Below are 20,152 nucleotides of genomic sequence, written 5' to 3'. Positions count from 1 at the left end.
GAACATTAAGCAAAGACCTAGCCTAGTACAACCCTAGACCGGTCATTGATCCGTCGGCCAACAAAGTAAGAGGGTAAGCTCTTCGTTATTCGAAATTGGAATGCTTGTTTTCTCAGGAACAAACACATAGAGCATTTCGGTTTCCTTGCCGTGGTTCCATTTGTCTTTGAAGAGCTATCGTCGAAAAACTACCCGGTGCTGCTGGCCTTGGGTGCCACTAGTGAGACGGTGGCCAGTTATCTCCGGTGAAACTACCAACGCGCCAACTCGGTCCGGTTTCGATGGATTGTCAATGAAAACATCCACTCCGATCGCGCTTCAAATACTCCGGAGGATTTCGAGCAGGTGGACCTCAACAGTCTTGCAAGGAGGTCAAGGGATATGAAGACCCCGGCTTTGATAACACATTCAACCCCGATAACTCAGTAGATTTGATGACAGGTGTGCTAAGCGATGGTGGGAGCTTGGCTTCTTCCTCCCTATATGGAAATTAGTTAAAGTCAAAGTATTCAAGCCGGGGAATTACAAAGAGTTACCGTCCATCAGTTTACTCTCTGCCATCTCCAAAATGTTTGAGAAAACAATCCAGAGCCGTCTGCTGTCATTCACCACTGAGAATAGTGTCCTCTCTGAGAAACAGATTTGAATTTGCAAGAGTAGATCCATCGCCGAAGACTGGGAAACCGCCAGACGAGTGTCTGGTGGACACTACCGGCAAGGTGCTTGAGAGGATTATTCTCAACAGACTGTTAAAGAACACAATGGATGTAACGGTCTGGCCTTCAGAAATAGGTCCACGTTGGACGCAATAATCTCCGTCACCAAGAGGGCGGAGGTGGTTGTCAAGCGCAAGGGGTATTCGCTATTGCCCAATCATCATGCTTGAGGTGAAGAATACATTCGCGCTAAAGAACATCCATGTACCGTTGTTGTTGTACAAGATTTTGGAAAATTACTTCTAAAATTGAGTACTAGTTTACAACACGAAGGAAGGTCAGACCTGCGACCCAATCGACCAGGAGTACCGCAGGGCACCATCCTGGGCCACGTGTTGTGAAATGTCATGTACGAAGGAGTGTTGAAGCTAAAGCTTCCGTAGGGGTTGCGGACAACATAACGCTGGCGGTCTACGGCGAACGGAGAGGTCGAGTTTACGGCCGCGCACTGCATGCGCAAGCCAAGGTCGAGAACACGATGGACAGGGGTTGTGAATAACCGTAAATCAGAGCAATAGGCAGTGGCCAGAGTCGGAGATTGCACCATTACCTCAAAGCTATCATTAAAACTCTTGGGGACTACGGTTGACAACGAGCTTACTTCATTATCCACGTCAACTATGTCTATAAGAGAGCTTTACGGATATTGCGACACTATCTCGAATGCCTATCCATCTCCAACTTCTTACCAGCGTGGTTTTAGTGTATAGGTAAAAAGTGTATACAGTGTATACAGGCTCATGTGGCTGAGGGTTCCGTGTACGTATCGTACGACGCAAACTGCGCCTTGTCCGTCATGATACCTACCAGCATCGCCATTAAGCGTCGATCAACGTAACCTAAGGGGTATACGAGGTACCAGAAGGTCATTCTCGATAGCAGTGGGAATGGTCCAACTCCGCGAAGGGTGCATGGACACACCGACTTATCCCGGAGATATCCGGATAGGTCGAGAGGCGCCATGTACCCCGAACGCATAGGTGTGGGGGAAACCGCTGAGCATGTCTTCATCGTGCGCCCTCGTTTTGCGCGTGCGAGAAGCGACATAATGGTAATGAGATGAGCCAGATACTACTCCGGACACCTTGGTTCGGAAGGTGTTCGAAGATCCGTACACTGCTGCGGTTTATGCAACCACCTCTCAGATAGTTCTGAAGTGTGTAGCGGGTCAATCACAACACGCCATTGGTAGCTAACAGTAATTTTCTAGGTAATTAACTATGAGGGATAAGAGTATAGAAAGTGCATGAATCACAAAAAGACAATGTTCCACGTAACACTTAATCGTCGTTCCAGGAAGATAAGGGTTGAAGACAGGAGGAGTTTTAGTGAGTTCGGTTTCAGTCAACCCCTTTCCCTGTGCTCTCTTCTCAAGTCTGTGAGCAGATTTCCCCGCCTTGCAAAAAAAGAGGAAAAAAGGTAGGATCACCATCCACAATCTTCCAATGTATCTAATCAAAATCATTAAGAACTATCTTCGAGACAAAGCTTTTCGGGTGTCCTTGCTCAATGTGTGCTCAGAGCAACTCGAGAGTACTATTAGATACAACTGTACGAAAAATCAAGCACTACAGGAGTGCCCCAAGGTCGTATCTTTGGTCCACTTCTGTACAACATCAACAACTCGGACATCACACTTCTTCCTGGGGGTAGAGTGTTCTCTAAACTCGCGGATAGTACCGCGATCAAGTATAATCATCATTCGAGCTCTGACACACAAGTTACAGGGAGACCAAGACGCTCTGAATGAGTATTATACCTACTAGAGAATTGTGATTAATGCCCAGAACCCAGGTCGTTCTGGCCTCGGCTTGTTTCTGCCTAGGCTTGTTTCTGCTGACGATTGCAGGATACGACTCGGTGGCTCCCTTATAGGTCAAACGTGGGGTATTATCTTGAACTCACCCTGGATATCTTTTTTTAGGTCACATGTGGATACGACTGTGAACAAATGTAGTGTTCTCATCACTGTACTCCGTGATTTGTAAGTGTCGGAGGAATCAGATGGCTGTCTACAAACAAACAATCTACCCCACGTTGGACTACGAAGTCCCAGTGTAAAACAAAACAACCAAGTAATCAAGTGAGGTATACGAACTCGCGAAGTTGTATACCTGGGAAGTTAAATTCAACCGATATTGTATTGAACATGGCGTAAGGTGTCCCCGTTCAAGCATTCAGTTATCCGTGAGCTCCCTAGTTAAAAAAGAAAACAAGATGTACAAACTTCAAATAGCATTTCAAGATCAACAAAATCAACTCAAAAAGAAAAGGATCCAACGATAAAATGCTCTAGCAAACTACTTGTATTGTAAAATGAAGAAAAACAATACAGCGAAATTTAGTAAAAAATATAACTCAAGCGAATCGTTTCAATTGGTGTCTACATGGCGACCCGTGCAGGTAGACATATTTGCTGAGGATATGATTCGTGCAGTACCGTCCCACACAGTTTAAAGTGACGCATGTGGTATTAGGCCTCTATCTGTTGACCTGTATAGGTGCGTACGGTTTACACTATTACTGCTTCGTAACGATGAAGAGTCAAAAATCCTCCTATCGTCTCTTAGCAATTCGAGAGTACTATTAGATACAACTGTACGAAAAATCAAGCACTACATCTCATTCTACAGCTTGTACTGATAAATGAATAAAACAGCATTGTTCTACGTTGACCTTGTGATCCTATCTCTTCATAACTACATTTACTAAAGGCAGACAACGTGTGCAGCTGGGAAAGCGAAAAATAAGCGAACTAAAAACATGATACAGAAAAAATGTACCGCATACAGACTGCACTTGAACCCGCAATCTCCTTATCTCCGGCATGGTGTTTTGACCAAGTAAACTACTGTGACGGTGGTTCTGTTCTTAAATATAACTTGAATGTTGACGGGTAAAAGTCGTTGTAAATATATAAATTAGTTGGAAAAAGCTACATTTACTGGTTCTTAAAAAAAAAACATACATTATCTACGGACATTCCTATTGAATACGTTTAAACGGGTAAGAAAATAGACCTGTTTTGAAAAACTTATGCTAAAGAGAAACGTCATTTTTCTCTCAATATTCTCAAATTTTAATGTAACTTTGCTGATACGATGGCTTCCACACGAAATTGTATTTTCTATTACCATTTAGAATAACATTTCAGAAGGGTGTATTCGAAAAATTAGCTAATATATTACTTTAAACCTGCAAATGCGTTCAAAAGGACGTCAGACACAATGTTGTAGAGGAACTGTTCCATTATTCATCTCAGTCATCTCATACAACATGAAAACACAATTGAAAACAGGAAATAAAACACATATTTTCTAACTAAACCAATCTGCTAATCCATGGAATGTATTCTTTTTAGTTTACTTTAGATTTCTCATAAAGTAGAATCCTCAAAAACCCTCTTAAAAGCTCTAAATTTGATATTATTGTCGGGCATCTGCACTCGAAAACTGATTTCATTCAATCACCTCCCTAAGAAAACAAAATCCGCGCATTGTTCTATACGGCTACAATGGACCACTTTTTATTTTAATCACTAAACAAAATCACTCACTACACTAAGAATACTTTAATCTTTTAAATGTTCACCTCAAATTTAATACGAATACGAAAAATCATACTGAAAATGTTACATTATTCCGACATAATTGACATAAATCGACATCACTGCAGTGATTACCTAGGTTACCAATTTGCACGTAAACAACTACAGCGGATATCTAGGTAACCTACTACGACGGGCTGCGCCTACGTTCATTCATGATAATGTGATTCATTCATGATTAACAGTGCAATGAGTATGGGAGCGTCGTGAGATGAATAATTGAGCAGTGATTCAAGTTTTTAGATGGATATGGAAGCGTTGTGAAAAATGATTTGTTTTACAAAATTCAGGATAAATCTAGCTAAGTTGACTATATATACAAGGCTGAAGGATTCCATAAGAGCACGTAAGCGTATTTTGTTTATTTCTTCAATGATTTCGTGAAAATTTGGTGTTAATTCCGTGCATTCGTCGTGAATATCGGCTTAATGAGATGAATAATGGAGCAGTTTTCCTAGGTAATTGAACTTTTCTTTATTTGTCGAGAAACCATTTACAAAATCTCATAAGAAGTTTTTAGTGCTTTGTTTCAATTTCATAATTTCGTCTTATTAATTTGCTGCTTGGTACATTTGTTAGTAAAAATCAGAGTTCTCACGCGTGAAAAAATGAATTGAGGGTATTAATAATTCCATCTTGTTGTATAACACCTATAAACCCACAGTAGGTTTGAGCTGTCCTTTCTTCTTTTCTCATTTTCTTCTTCGCCTCTAAGTTTTGGTTACTGCGTCATGCATGAAAGAATAAGTTCTCTTTATTATTGGCTCGATGGCTTATTTTTCACTGACGATTAACAGCTAAGAAAAATATCTTAAATATAAAGAGCTTATTTTGGTATGAATTCATTTAGCTTTGCTTTTTCTTCTGTTGCTCGTAACAATTCAAACGCGAAACAAGCATTCAAGTATTTCACATTAGCTGATTAATCCATTTTTTCAAACCAACTCCTCTTTATCTAGTTCGGTTGAGTTCAGTCGCCCTTGCTTACCAGCTTCATTAATAAGCTCATCCGTCCAGCGCAAACACGCCAAGATATGTGAAGAAAAGACAACTTCCCATCACCGACAGTTTCAACTTACTTGGCTACACCCAAACACACACCGTTTTCAGTTAAACCAAAAATCATGTGAATTCCGCTAGTTAGTATGGCAGCACGCAACCCCGATCCGTTATCTTTCCGATTTTCGGATGCTTATCATCTTACTTTATCTGTGCTCCGGTTTTCCCAAGGCCAGTCGAAGCTTTAACCTGCCGTGGGTTTTTTTTTGTTTTCTTCGTACCGTCTGCGAAGTGCAAACTTCTCGTCAGGATGCAACAAAAACAGAGAAATGAAGTGAAGGAAAAAAATCCGCGCTGCAAAGTTTTATTTATTTTATGTATTAGTCGCCTTTCACCGAGGGGATGTCTGTGTTCTTCTCGATGCCCGTCGCCGTCGTAGCGGTTGCAACGGTACTGCACTTTTCCGCGGCTTCATTCTTCACGGCTGCTGTGGCGATAGCGACACGCAAAGAAGAGGACACTTTTCACGGTACCGTACCCAGCTGAGCTCTTCGCAATTTTCTCCATCAAGCCCCTGGCCACCAACCTCTCCTTGAAACATCGCAGCCGGTATGCGGTGGGTGAATGGTAGTAGTGGCTTCAACGAGCCCTAAAAAGCGGTTGCGGGAATAGAGTGCATCTGTATTTAGCGCGAGTCGCGTGAACTGTGTCACGATCGCTTTGTAGTGTTCGTGACTGGCACCGAGGAAAAGTAAGAAAATGATGCAAACTAAGAAGCTGCCAAGTGGAAATAAGAAAGAAAAGCTCAAAACTTTTGCTCGCGGTTCGTGGTGTGAGTGTTGGCGGTTTTTCACGCCACTACCAGAGTCGACGGTGTGGAAGATGACGACGACGACGACGGCGACAACGTCGATGAATTTCGAGAGGATGCAGTTCCTGCCAATGGGAGATTTTTCATGTTTCCTCGCGAGCGCGAGCCCTGAGCTGCTCAGTGTTCATTAAATTTTGAACAGTATATTTTTGTGGATATCTGTCCGTTCGGGGGGTTACTACTACGGCAGGTAGATGATGGGTTGAGAAGTGAAATGAAAGGAAAACGAAAACGGGTAAATTGGATTTTCAACTCACTGGCATTGATGTCGTCCTGGGTCCACTATTGGATTGGAGGTTTACCATTCAATTTCGAGCGGAGCTTAGCTGAGCGCATTGATTTCACGCGGATGAAGCGCGGAACAGAGACCCACGAAGGACGTTGAGGTTGGGGCATTGATAGTATCGAACGTTTCCTACCAGCAGAGGAAAGCCGACGGTAAACTGGAATCGCGATTACATTTGGACGGGCTCGTAGTTCAGACGTTCGGTATGAATTTTTAACTATTGCAAAAAGGAACTTGCCTCGCTTTGGAAACCGATACAGTATACTTTTTTGGTGGCAAAGCTAATATTAACTGTTTATTTATTTACATTAGACAGCAATGTAAAGTGTAAATTAAAGTACAACAAATTTTACGGATTTTTCGTATTGACGGATAAAACTTAGCAGAACATTTAATAGTATAAAAGAGTGTCATAAAATTTTAACATCAAAACTACAGCAAAATTAGTTGTTTATTCCTAGAGCAGTACGTTACACGCAAAAATTGAGATGGCACATTTTCTTATTGAATTCTAAACCAGAAGTGTCTCAGCTATAACACAACTTTTTCGAACGTATAATATAACCATATTCCAATGTATCAGCCTCACAAGGTTACCCCGAATGTGAATAGACATCTAGTGTACGTGATCCTAAGTTCTACTCTATTATTTACAGATATTTATTTCGCACGCAACAAACGAAGTTGATGCTATTAAACATTGAAAAAATGTTCATCTATAGAGATAAACAAATAAATATTTGTCTTAACCGAGATGTTGTTTGATTTCAAGTTAACAAAATTTCACTTTTGAAATTTTCATTCACATTCATAAATTGGCTTCGAAATGATTTACTGCTTACTATTTGTAACGATGGATGGAATGAATTGTATCTAAATGTTGTCGAGTACCATGAGCTTATTATTTGATTTGTTTATATCTAATAATTGTGTTATAAAATCAGCCGCTTCGCCAACAGTTTAAAAAGTTTATATTGTTTTTTTATTAATTGTCAGTAGTTTGTTTGTCTTTTATAAGATTGAGCCAGGAAACAGTACCAAATTCGAATTTCAATAATACCTCTAGTGAGCGAAACTATTTTACAGGATTTGTATTGCCCAGTTCTTTGAGCAAAAAACGTGTTTGCGTTGGAGGGTGGTGGTACTCAGGCTTGCCAGATTTATTCATTTCTCTATAGAATCTACGAATTTGTTTCACTTCTGCAGATGTACAGTATACGGTTAAATCCGTAGAGTTTACTCATTTATACGAAATAGTTATGGCATCTCAGAGCGTTCAACCCTGAAGCGCGATTTGTAACAGGTTTTCAGAATTTTTTCTACATCAAATGTAAACAGTACTTAGTACTTGGTTTTTATAGTTTATTAGTATACACAGGGTATTGGGTTACTTGTTGGGTTTATCTCAGAAGCTGATAGAAAGTCGCATTCGAAGAAAAAACTCCCTACTCTGAATTATGCAACTTTTAAGTTTCTTGAAGCAGTTGGTGAGCGGTTTTCAATTTAAACTGAAAAACTAAAAATATTGTTCACGTTTGTTGTGAGAAATCAACAAAATACGAGCATTACTTTTAAGTATTGTTGCTTTTGAAATGTATTATTTTTTTAAGTTATTAAAACATATAAAGATTGCAATCTACAAGTTACAGTTACTTCAAGTAAAGACTAATCGAGAAAAAGTTAACTTACGTTTAGTATATTAACGTCGCCTAGGAGAGTTTTTTTTTCATGAAATGTGGGTTTCCAAATAAGAATCTTAACAACACCCTGTATATAAAGATTATAAAAATAATTTACATCCGTGGCGTCGAAGTCAATGTCTCAAAAATGTTACGTTACCCTCAGAAAATTGGGATTTGCGACAAGAATTTTTATTTGGTATCAAATTGTCTGTTTTCTACTGTAGATGATTTTGTTATAGGTAATTGAAAAGTGTTGTATTGACAAGGGGCGAAAATGAAGAAATAATATAATGGTTTGCAGTGGATACAAACGAATAATTTTATTATTTTTCGTTTCTTTTTCAATGTGTTTGGACTAAATTGATATAATATACGTCTCCCAAAATTCAATCATCATTTTCTACAAGGAAAGGGGGGGGGGAGGTCATAAGTAGAGCTCTCAGACACACTATTAGAAACTGTGCTTACACGTGCTTACATTAGTTGGTTTTGATAGTCAAAGTAAGGAAAATGTTACATATTGTATGTGGAACGAACCAGATTCTGTGAAGTTAATTTCTTTCACTCTTTCAGTATTTGGAATCTAATATAAAAGGATTCCAATTGTATGTTTACCACAACTACTTTAGTAGAATTTTATATATTCCAACATATTCAGAAGGACTGTATCAATATTTCATTCAAAAATAAAAATTTAAAAACAAAATACCTTAAATTAATGTGCTCAAAACTTGAAATTAAATTTGAATTTTTGTAATTTTGGCCGCTTGTCTTTATAGAGACCATCCAATATGCCTTGAGCGTAGGCTCATTTTTTTTTGCGTGCACAGGGAAACTACCGACTCAAAAAATATATGAAACAAAAAAACTAATAAAGTTAATGAAAAATATACAAGAGCTGTGTGAAAAATCACGACGGCAAAGTTGATGTTCAACTCCATAAAGCTGTTTGTTACAATACTCGCATTAATGCATTCGGGAATGTCTGCAAGTGATAAGTTCGAAGCAAATTTCTCCTTTGCAATAATTCTTTGGACGATAGACACTAAGATTACATTAAACTGTCTTATATCAATATTGATATTTTTTATCCAACACTAATAAAATAACTCTCTGGGGCTGCCACTTTTACTGTTGCTATCCGCTGTGAATGCTGCTGTTATTTTCTGCTCAGTTGGGACTGTCCTGGTCGCCATCCACTAATAATCTGACTAGTTTAACCAGAAGCAGGCTCTAATATACCCAAAAAAGTACATTCCCGGTTTATTCGGTGTATAATCTTGTCGAACGAGCTAGGGAAAGTAAGTATTAAACGACCATTCAGAGGTCGAAATATGCTATTGGCAAGGGCTAATTAATTTTCAGTACCTTATACGATAGTTCAAATAATCAAATTACAGTTGTCTATATTCAGGCGGCAAGAACGAATAAATTCCATTGAAAACTAACCGACTGATTAGGCGTCGTACACAAATTACGTAACGCATGAAGGAGGGAGGGGAGTTGAGTCTGCGTTACTTATCGGTACATAGGGGGGAGGGGGGGTAGTAGAGATAGTTACTTAACTGTGATATTTGCTTGAAATCGAAAATTTCGGAGATGGGTCAGGCTGTTCAGTCTAGATTTTTAGCGTTACGTAATTTGTGTACGACGCCTTAACATTTAAAATTGGACATATTTTTCACTTTTTCTTTGTAGCAGAGCTTCTTGAGTTCTACGTCAAAATCTACGCATCATATACGCAGTTCTTACCATTTGTCAAAGCGTCAGCAGTAAGTGCTGGAAGATTTTGACATTTTAAAAACTGATGAACGAAGCAGAAATTTTATTGTGATGTTATATACTTTTCATATTGTGAAAACATCTGATTTTGTGCCAAGCAATTTTCATTTGCGGAAAGTTTTTATTTTGGCATTTTTAATTTCATCCAAAAAAGGGCGGCTCAAGCGCATCGAGAGTTAAAAAAATGTTTACGGAAATACTGCTCTAAATGAATTCAAGTGCCACGACTAATTCCGTTTTATAAGATGGTAATTTCGATGTTCACACAACATTTATTTGACACGGCACAATACAATAATTTCGATATTGACAATTGTCCGCGTGACCGAAGGCCAAAAACCTTTGAAGGCACTGATTTGGAGAAATGGTTCAATTAGGATCCATGCCAATCGCAGAAACAGCTTACGTCGGCATTAGTAATTACCCGTCATTCTCTTTCCAAGCGATTGCATGCTCTGGAAATGACTCTAAAACAATTATTTTGGGTTCCTTTAGATTCGATTTGTTTGTGAACAACTACATCAGCGGCAAAAAAGGACATGTTTTCTTCATCGCATTGTAACGGGTAGTGAAAAATAGATTCATTACAGCAACCCAACGTCGAAAAAATCATGAGGACTGGCCAGTCATGTTTCTACCCAAGTAACACGGTTAGTTTTTAATAAGTATAGGTAATTGATATACGGCAAATCACGTCACTGTTGCAATAACGTTTGAACAACTTGTTAACAACTCAAAAAGCGCAAGGGGCGTAGCCAATATAACACATATATTCAACTTGAAATGAATTTTTCACACGACTTATATATGACAACTTTACAACGACCATAACCACCACTCTTACATTTCCAGTGCCAACAAATTGTGGCCTGTTATTAAAAGGTCATAAACAAATTGCACAATTGAATTAAAACTTCATTCGCTGATGGTTGTTTCTAATACATACAAAACAGATTACCCACGAAAATAATCGTGGCTCTTCATTCTAGAAACTATCATGACAATTTATTGATAGAATAAGGACAATTTATTGATAGGTTGGTATTGTGATTAAATACAATAAATTTACGTGCGATTGTAGATTTATCATGAATATTTACCTCGTAATATAATATTAATAGAAACCATATTTTTTGCGAAGTTTTCAAATAAAGTAAAAAGTACCAGATGAACTCTAAAGGAATAAGCCTTAGGTATATATTTTTGATAGGTTTCTATTATGAAACGTGTTTTTAGCACAGAAAAATGGTATTGAACATTATTTTAGCACTCCGCTTGCGCTAACGGGGCAGTCATTTTGGTAATTCGCATTCGTTGAACGGGTACACCAAATATCGCAAATAAATATCGCAAATAAAATATCGCAGAATAATGGTATAAATGTAATGTGCTCTAAGTAGTGCTGTACATTAACCTGCGGCAGGGAGAGTCGCCCTCGCAGCGCATGTATAACATATGCGACGGTTATTTGTGAAGAAAAAAAAACATATGCGACGGTGTTGTTTCTTGACTGGAAATGGAAAGGGAGCATTTTTCGACAGAGAAAATTTTGCATGTGGTTGAAACGTCCATTGTTAGATAATCGTACTCCCGTAACACGTGCTAAATATGTGACAGTATGTGTTGTTACTTGACTGGAGATGAACTTTATTGCTTTTTAAGTAACAGATTTGTTACCTAAAGAGTCATTCCACGTTATTGCTAATTTAGTAATACGTAGTAGTACTAGTAGTATTAGTAAAACTTTGCGTGTACAAAACAATCACTGAGGAAAGGTATCGGCTTCGATAGATGCGGTTAAGCCGAACAGTGCCCAAAGAACAGCAACAATACGAACATAGGCACGAAAAAGAAATTCTACTGCATGACAACGCTCGGTCTCACGATACTAAAGTCGTTGAAGCTTATATGAAAACGCTTAAATTTGGTCTAGTTTATCAGCAGTTCTGCTTATACGAAAACATCGAAATATGGTTTTACCTAAAAGCAAAGCAGAGCCCAGGTACATACTACATTCCTTCTGGAATTTGACCTTCTGTTTATTTGACAGACTATGCCATGATCCTATTGACTCTTCCTGCTAAGATTCGAACATGCGACGAGTAACTTATTAGATCAGCATCATACCTCGAAACCAACTGACTCGTGGATAGCCTCAAAAGACAAAAAATGTTATCGTAACGTTATTAGAATTCCTAAACTTGAGCTCTGCCAGAAAGATGGGGCAAACTTGCAGCAATACTTTGAACGATTTATATTTTATTTTATTTTTTTCAAAAAAACAATGTTGCATTTTTATTAAAAACAAATAGACTGAACTGAATGTAGAGAATATGATTGCTATTCGAAGGGATGTTCTCGAATGTTCATTAGCTTAGCTTTAGTTGCACCTCCTTTAAGGTGATATACTTGTTCTATTAGAAATGGTTTGAACGCGTAAAAGTTATACTAATGTGATGGTTTAATCGACAGAAACTGCAAGTTCTAAGCAAAATCAGATTTAAACTTGTGCGAATCAGAAAAACACAGGTACTGATTCAAGTTCGAACTTTTGCGCTCATGATTCACTCAGCTTTTGAAAAATGCCGTCTTACTAAAGCTGGTATTACACGGAGCAAATATTTGCTATTTCTGGTACGGATTTTATTTTGTGCAAATAAAATTTGTACCAAAAATAGCAAATATTCGCTTCGTCTAATACCTGCTTAAAAGTTACCAAACGGCCGATTCTCTCAAGGAGTTAAATAAACAAGCATTAGTGTTCGATCACTTTCTTGTGCTGAAAATAAATTCACGAAGTAATTGTGGAAACTAACAAACCTATGGCGCTTCCCGTGAAAAATTATATCTCTTTATTTGAACATTTCTAACCAAAAAAATAATGCTCTAATCAAAATATACAAATTTACGAGCTTTCAAAAGAAAATAAAAGCAAGAGAAAAATGTTAGAACTTTTTTATAAATTTATTCTGCTGTATTCTTCCTCTGTCGTATTTTTATTAACAAAAATTACCTGATGATTATAATTTGCAAACATTTCAACCTTTCCAAAACTGTCAGCTGAAACCATAGAGTAGCAGGTAATTCGCAGCAGGTAAATTTATGCGATTGCAATTTTATCTATGAGAGGCGCGAGCAATCAGTTTATGGCGCAATTTCGTTCGATTCCGTCAATTACTACGGTGACACAACCTTTCCTTTCCTTGAAACGTGGTTCTCCGTGCAACTTCACTAGCTCAGATCCATCACGGAGAATAAACTACTACGATCAAGAGAGGCACAATCACCGTTTATGATAATAGTGATGATAATCTCTCTACCTAACAAACGCTGGGACAGGTTATTTATCTTTGAAAATCTACCTTAAAAAAAGATTATGCTGAATTTGGTTTTTTTTTTCTTTTAAATTTTATTGTAACTTTGCATACAATAGAGGGGTTATACACCTTACTTGAAAATAAGGTTTTTTTTATTTTCCCAAATTTTTATAGAAATTTGAGCAATGAATAAGAAGCAAGTTACAACGTTTAAGAGTGTGTTTGGTTACTACTGAAGAAACTTTTGTGCTAAAAAAATAGCTTCTTGCGATTGAAAACCCAAGCTTTTGGGAAAACGATAAACTTAAGCATTTATTAGGTTTAATGATTCAAGTTGAACTGCTATACTTCCATTGTAATTACCGCAAGCCTTATACGAAAATAATGATTTCTTAGCCAATAATTATTATTTTTTATAAACAAACGCTGAAACTTCACTGTTGGAAAATGTAAACTCTGAATTATCTGCACGCCATAAAAAACTTTTTTCATTACTTTCGAAAAAAAACACGTCTTGAACAAAGTGTAGATAACAAAAAAATCACGGTTTATGTTTAGTTCTGCATTCTAAAAAATCACGTCTTGTGAATGAATGTAATAGAATATTATTTTTCCATATCTGCTCTGGCGAGATTGGGATAAACGTGAATTCGGATGTAGCGAAAATTAAAGGTGGGTAGTGTTTATTACATAAATTGAAGTAGGTACAAAATCATATTAATTCACTAAACCAAATATTTGTACATCCTCTTCCGATTTCTAATAAAAAGGCTTCTGGTGAGAAGTAGTAGTGCTAAGACGGCTTTAGTTATAAGTCACTTAAATCGCATCGTTGAATAGAAAGGATCTAAACTGAATCTTCTCGAGTTAAATTCAATCGTCCGAAACCTTGTCGTCGCTACGCAATTCTTTCGCGTTGAACTTTCGTTTCGTTTAGCCACATTTATTACAAGTGGTCGGTCATGTTTAAGAGGAATATCAAAAAGATGGATTGAGGGACTACTTTTAAGTATAGTTTCTGGTTGGCTTTGAAAGCTGCAGATACGAAAAATTAAGAGTTTGCGATTTCATTCAAATTTTAACTAACATTAAGGATTTTTCCATCGTCTTAGAAGAAAAATATTAATTCAGAGGCAAAAATTCAATATACTAAAAGAAATTGGAACTTGTTTATAAAATAATGTTCTATTAAATATTTAAACATAGTACAAAAGCAAATGCTAGTTGATACATCGGAACAAGACTTTTATGTTATTTGGCAGGCAAAAAATAACCACAACAATAATGCTGAGAAACCTGTTTAAAGCACAGCAGAGATTTTAATTGGAAAAAGGTTGTTTTAGCATTGCCTAGTTCCAGATATTTGCAAAAAGCAGCTAGCTAAAATCATAAATGTGTGAATCCCAGATTTTTTAGTTTTAATGATCGATGATTCAACAATATAATTATTCTAATTATAGTTTTTACCATATAGTCTTTCAATCATCTTAACATTTTTCAAACATTGGTTACTAATTTTAGATCTATCTATATTTATCGGTAGAAAATTACAAGGTACTGGTAACCTCCTGAATTTGCATGAAACCAACACCCAATTATTTCAAATTTATTTGCTACATTCATTTGCTACACAAATAACCTATAATTGGGTTTCAAAGCTTGTGCACATAACAATGTATGTAACTTCTGCCGCTACGCAATAATAAGTTAATTTGAAAATAATAACGATCCAATTTAAACCAATTAATAACGATCCAATTAACCAATTTAACCAAAAAATTTACCGGTAATTGATATTTGATATAAAATAATATCACATTAAATCAACATACAAAGACCTATTTTTCCACGCAACCAAACCAAAAACTTACTCCCGAAACACTTGCTACAGTAAACTTGCGTCCAACTCCTTCAGAAAAACTTTACTTCACAATTAATTTAGGACTGACTGCGTCAGACAAAACCGAAACATTTGCGTTACAATTCACGCCAATTTTCTCCGTACTCCGCCAGAGTTTGGCAAGCAAAACTTAAAGCTAGCAAACGTCACAATTACACCCGCGAGTCCTGCGTCTTGTTCACCAGCAGCAGCAGTCACCCACCCGGCGACGCCCGGTCGGGAAAAATCGATTCCAGGACGCACCGCAGCAGCCAACTGACGGGTGTGCAAGGCGAAGGCGAAGGCGAAGGCGTAGAAAACAATGCAAAATTTCTCCGCCCAACTTTAAAGTCTTCAACTTGTCATCCAGAGTGGGCTTCGGTGCCGTTTGCTGACTTTCGTAGTCGAACGCTGCGGCAGTGAAAATACGAACCACCAGAAGAGGAAATTTTGCGAATAGGCACCCGAAATCATCCCTGCACGGGTCCGTCCTTACCTTGTGCGATCCGAACAGCTGGCATTTTAATTCTCATTTTGGCAGGATTGTTGTTTTTCCGGCCTTGCTCCGGCCGGGCACAACGTCCTTTTTGCTATGCACACAGACACTCAGAATTGTGTTTTTTTAACGCTTCTTCTTGTGATGTATCTCGGTTCGGCTGGGGCTTCCCCCGGGGGCAGCTCCTATACTAGAGCAACCAACCGCACTCGCGATAGTCGTTTTGGTACTTATTTTTCAACTTTTTTATTTTTCTTCGCACCACCAGCTGATTTTCGCGAGTTTTTTTTTTATTCGCGACGGCCGTAGTAATGCGCGCGGAGCACACTTTCTTTTTCCCCCGCGAAAGTACACTCTCGTTCCGGGTTTGTTGGCTATATAAATTTTCTCACTCAGAACCAAAAGCAGGACGAAGTGGGATGCCAGCAATTAGCGGCAGCACCCGGTTGGGAGTATTTTTTTTTATAATTTATCTCGGTATCTTCCTGTTAGGTTCCTTCTTGATCAACTCAATTAACTTGGGAAGTTTTTCATTCACAGATTCAACGGGATCATTCGTGTTTTTTTATTCGCTGTTTCCTTCAAGGAAGCGGCTTACTATCACGGAGATGGAGAAACGAAAAAAAAACAGTTTCAGGAAATTTTCCCCTAGCGTTCACACGCAAACAATCACGCCGATTTGCCTCTTCAGAAACTTTGTTGCTGTCTTCCGGTCTGGGTCCGATTTTTTGTTTCTTCTCTATACTAGTGCTGGGTGAATTAGGCGTCGTATTACAAACCCGGGTATTCCAGCGGAAGGATTCACACAATACACAAAAAGGTTATCTCTCACAAAAACGCATCTGGAGAACATTTTTTTCTTCGCACTTGTTTTTGTTTTTGTTTGAAGATTTTTGATCACTGAGGGTTCCGGAATTTCGGCAGCTCCGTATTCCAATTGCACTGGATGAAGTAGGTTTTGATTAATGCTTAACTTGGATAGGTGTGTGGTATGTAGATTTATACTAGATCACTGATTTTTGATTGTTGGATCCGATAGGATACCCATCCGGGGTCAGCTGTATTCGGACACTGACTGGACCCAGGGGTCTTGGGAGTGCTCTGTTGGCTCGAGCTTGAACCAGGTATCCGCGCGGGATGGCAAACTATTCCGGAGATACGCTTTCTACTACTATGACATCCTCACTTCGCGACAGTCCGTTTGCATCTAATGTGCTAGGTCCAACTAAAACGTTATATCACACCGTCGTCTGTTGGCGCGCGCGATGACTCCTTTCGAGTCGAGAACTCGAAGGCAACAACAACGCCAGTGGAGAGCGCACGTCGTCGTCGTTGTACTCGTCGTTGGAGTATCCGAACGGCCACTCTGCTGCAGTACCCGTCCTCTCTCTCGCTCGTCTGGTTGTCCGCTACTTTGGATAAGATCCACGCCAAGCCACCACGTTCCGTTCCGTGTTCCACTCGCTATTTCGCCAGTACACACGATCATCAACCAAAACAGCACATCTCTTCTGGGACCATTGAGCTGCCACTGCTGCTGCTGCTGCTGCTGCTGGTGCCGCCGTCGCTACTGACTGCCGATGATGGCGATGATGACGGTGATGACGATGAGGCGAACGTGAGCATAAAACAACCAAGACTAAACACTGGCGCACCGAACATAGGAGGACGTCGTGCTTTGCCTGGTGCTATACAATCACCGCACACCCAAACTCCCACCCAACATGAGCATGTTTTGTCACGCCGCCGTCGTCGTTGTCGTTGCCACCGCCGGACCCAACCTGGAACGGGGAGAAGAAGAGAGTCCACCGCGCGCGTTGTTGTGGACTTGGCTATCTCTCTACAGATCGTTCACTTCACGACGTGAGCCGCTCGTCCCACGCGCTCTCGCTCTCTCACAGTCCTACCTGTCCTGTAGTCTCCTCCGACCGGCAAATATAGGCAAGATTTATGTGCAAGACTGCCAGGAGCTGTCCACCACAAATCGCAAACGCACACCAACGCAACTCCGCTGCTACTAAAGTGCCACTGTACCGTTCTGTGGGAGAGAAGGTCCGAATCGCGCCGTTCCCGTTCCGATAATGTACTGTGCGGCCACTATTATGTACAATCCACGAAATCCCGAACCCACACACGACGACCCCTTTTCGGGGTAATGGGACACACATGCACACGCGTCACACTTGTGCCTCTCGCTCGCACTGCCACATCACGTGTGTCTGACTTCGCCAAAATAACCCAAAATACGGCCGTGTCCTTTCTCCCCTCAAACAATAAAAACACCGAATTTCCATATGAGTCCACTCACATCTGGCCGCGCACTACCACCACAAGCAAGCGCGCGCTTTTGTTCTAATCTGCACAATTCTCCTGCGAGCGCGTTTTCTGTTTGCTCTCTCGCGCTCACTATTCAATTTCCAACCCATTCGCGAGCGCGTGCGATTAGGCCGCGGTCATGTTTCCCTCCCCTTCGAGCCGTGTGTTTGTCTTTATCGTCACCACGGGGTTGGTCATGGGGGAGGCAGCAGTGGAAGGGGAGTTTACACACATGCTTAGAAAGTCCAGCGCGACTCGAAGTCCACACAACACGACCACCGCCAAACAGCGGAAAGCAAACATGTGCCGAACATGAGAGAGCTCTCGCTCTGGATTATTCTCTGAGCGAGCCCCATCATTCTCCCGATATTCGCGTTTGTTTTTGTTTGTAGATCCACCACCCGCTGCACGATACCCACCAGCCTCGCCACCTACCACCCAGCCAGATAAGATCGGCTCGTGTGTATGTTGCTTTCCGTCGTGCAACATTACATTGCAACATAAGAGGGGATTAGTATTGCGATATGTTCGCGGGTTGTTTGGGTAGTCTAATTTATTTCAAAGGCTAGCAGGGGATTCTCCAAGTAGCCACTTAAATGTAAAATAACTTTTTTAATTGGTATAACTACATAGTGCCCACTGGTTGAAATATACTTTGGTACGCAGAAACTGAAGGAAATAATGACGTTAAGATCAATGAACTAGGGTAAAATTTACGACAAACAACACCGTTTCTTGTTGAATCGAACACGTGGCGAAGCCAGGAAATCGAATATCTTAATTTTTTTGTAGAAAAATACCTTTGAACAAAATGATCCATAAACTGTTTTATCGATACAACTCCTATAACGGGTTTTATCCAGAATATCTAGTGACGGTAGGTTTTTTGTTCGAAGTTTGTTGTTTCTTTTCGCATGTTTGAATAAATTTATAAAAAATTACTAAAATCACCAAAAACTGGCCTTTTTTACGAGCGATGACAATTTTGAAAGATATAATATTCCTGAATAAAATCCATAGCTGGCCGAACGGAGAGGGTTCTAAAATTGTCTGATTTAATCATTAACGTAAAATCTTTGAAAAAAGGAAGTCATGGTAATTCTAAATACCCTATTTGGTACAATAAACAAAAAAATCGTGAATGTTATAAGAATTATAAAGTATCGATAATCACTGGTCAACAGGTGCACTTCAAAAGCCCAAACCGGGAAAAGTGAAAGATTATGAATATTCAAACATTCCTGTGAATTTTGGTGTCCCTAGCCACTGACTTTTTTCAGAGACTTGAAAGAGGTTTCTCGTAAACATGACGTTGAAGCGACGAACCCAGTGAGCAATTACTAAGCGAAATCTCACGTAAGTTGACGCGTTTTGGTAATGGCTAGGGGCACCAACCTTCGAGAGAAGCGTTGATTTTGGATTCAGCCATGCTTTACAGTGCTACGGTCCACCGGTTGGTTCGGGTGGAACGCTGCGTTCGGATGAGTCGCCTGCTCAGCCTAGCTGCGCTAAAATCAGCTGCTGCTCTATCGGTTCAACAGATTGTCTTAAGAAAAAATAAAATCCTTTAGAAACTAGCTGAGACTGGACAATTTTCGTGACGTCCTCAATGTTTTCGATTTTGCAATTTGAAAGCCATATACTGAAATTTCAGCAATTTAACAGTGTACTGAAAATTCAGCAACTCCTATCGCTTCACCAACATTCAGCGATCTTTACTTCAATTGCTAAATATTCGTTATCTGTCATCGACTGCTTCGTACTGCGCCTATCAAAATGAAGAAAAAAATAGTTTGTTGTCAATTTGTTTACCGCGCGTAGATTTGTCAGGGAAGAAATTTATTTGAAAAATGGGTCCGGACCTCGGGGAAGTGCTTCAGAACCTAAAAGCCGACCGTTGCGACGTGGAGAATCTGCTTGGTGAGTAGAATAGTTAATTATTCTCGAATTTTCAGTTCGCTGTACGGTAGAGGGCATTGGCATATATTCCTCGGCTATCGGATGGACTTCGGCGGCACATTTTACAATAAAAATGCTTATATGTGTACAATAAGGGTTAGATGAAATAAACCTTTAGAAAAAATAAATTTTAAACGTGTTTTCCCATATAAAGAATTCTCACTCAACTGATATTTCAGTAATCTGACGGACCTTAGCTGAACTCTATCAGCAAAGTACTGTCACAATATGCGGCAGCCGAC

At 39.4% G+C, this 20,152-nt stretch overlaps 1 protein-coding gene across 1 annotated transcript in view; it reads right to left on the bottom strand.

Annotated features, from left to right (window-relative positions):
- Positions 1–17,717, bottom strand: part of LOC129726729 (B-cell lymphoma/leukemia 11B) — a 188,616-nt gene extending 170,899 nt beyond the window's left edge. Inside the window, exon 1 of the mRNA XM_055683769.1 lies at positions 15,636–17,717. Coding sequence (XP_055539744.1) covers positions 15,636–15,672 — 37 coding nt within the window. The 5' untranslated portion in view covers positions 15,673–17,717. The remainder of the gene's footprint in view (positions 1–15,635) is intronic.
- Positions 17,718–20,152: the final 2,435 nt, after the last annotated feature.

Source organism: Wyeomyia smithii, chromosome 3 (genome assembly GCF_029784165.1).
Source record: "Wyeomyia smithii strain HCP4-BCI-WySm-NY-G18 chromosome 3, ASM2978416v1, whole genome shotgun sequence".
NCBI lineage: Eukaryota > Metazoa > Arthropoda > Insecta > Diptera > Culicidae > Wyeomyia > Wyeomyia smithii.
Note: the sequence above shows the minus strand (reverse complement) of the source record. Positions and strands in the feature narration are given on the sequence as shown.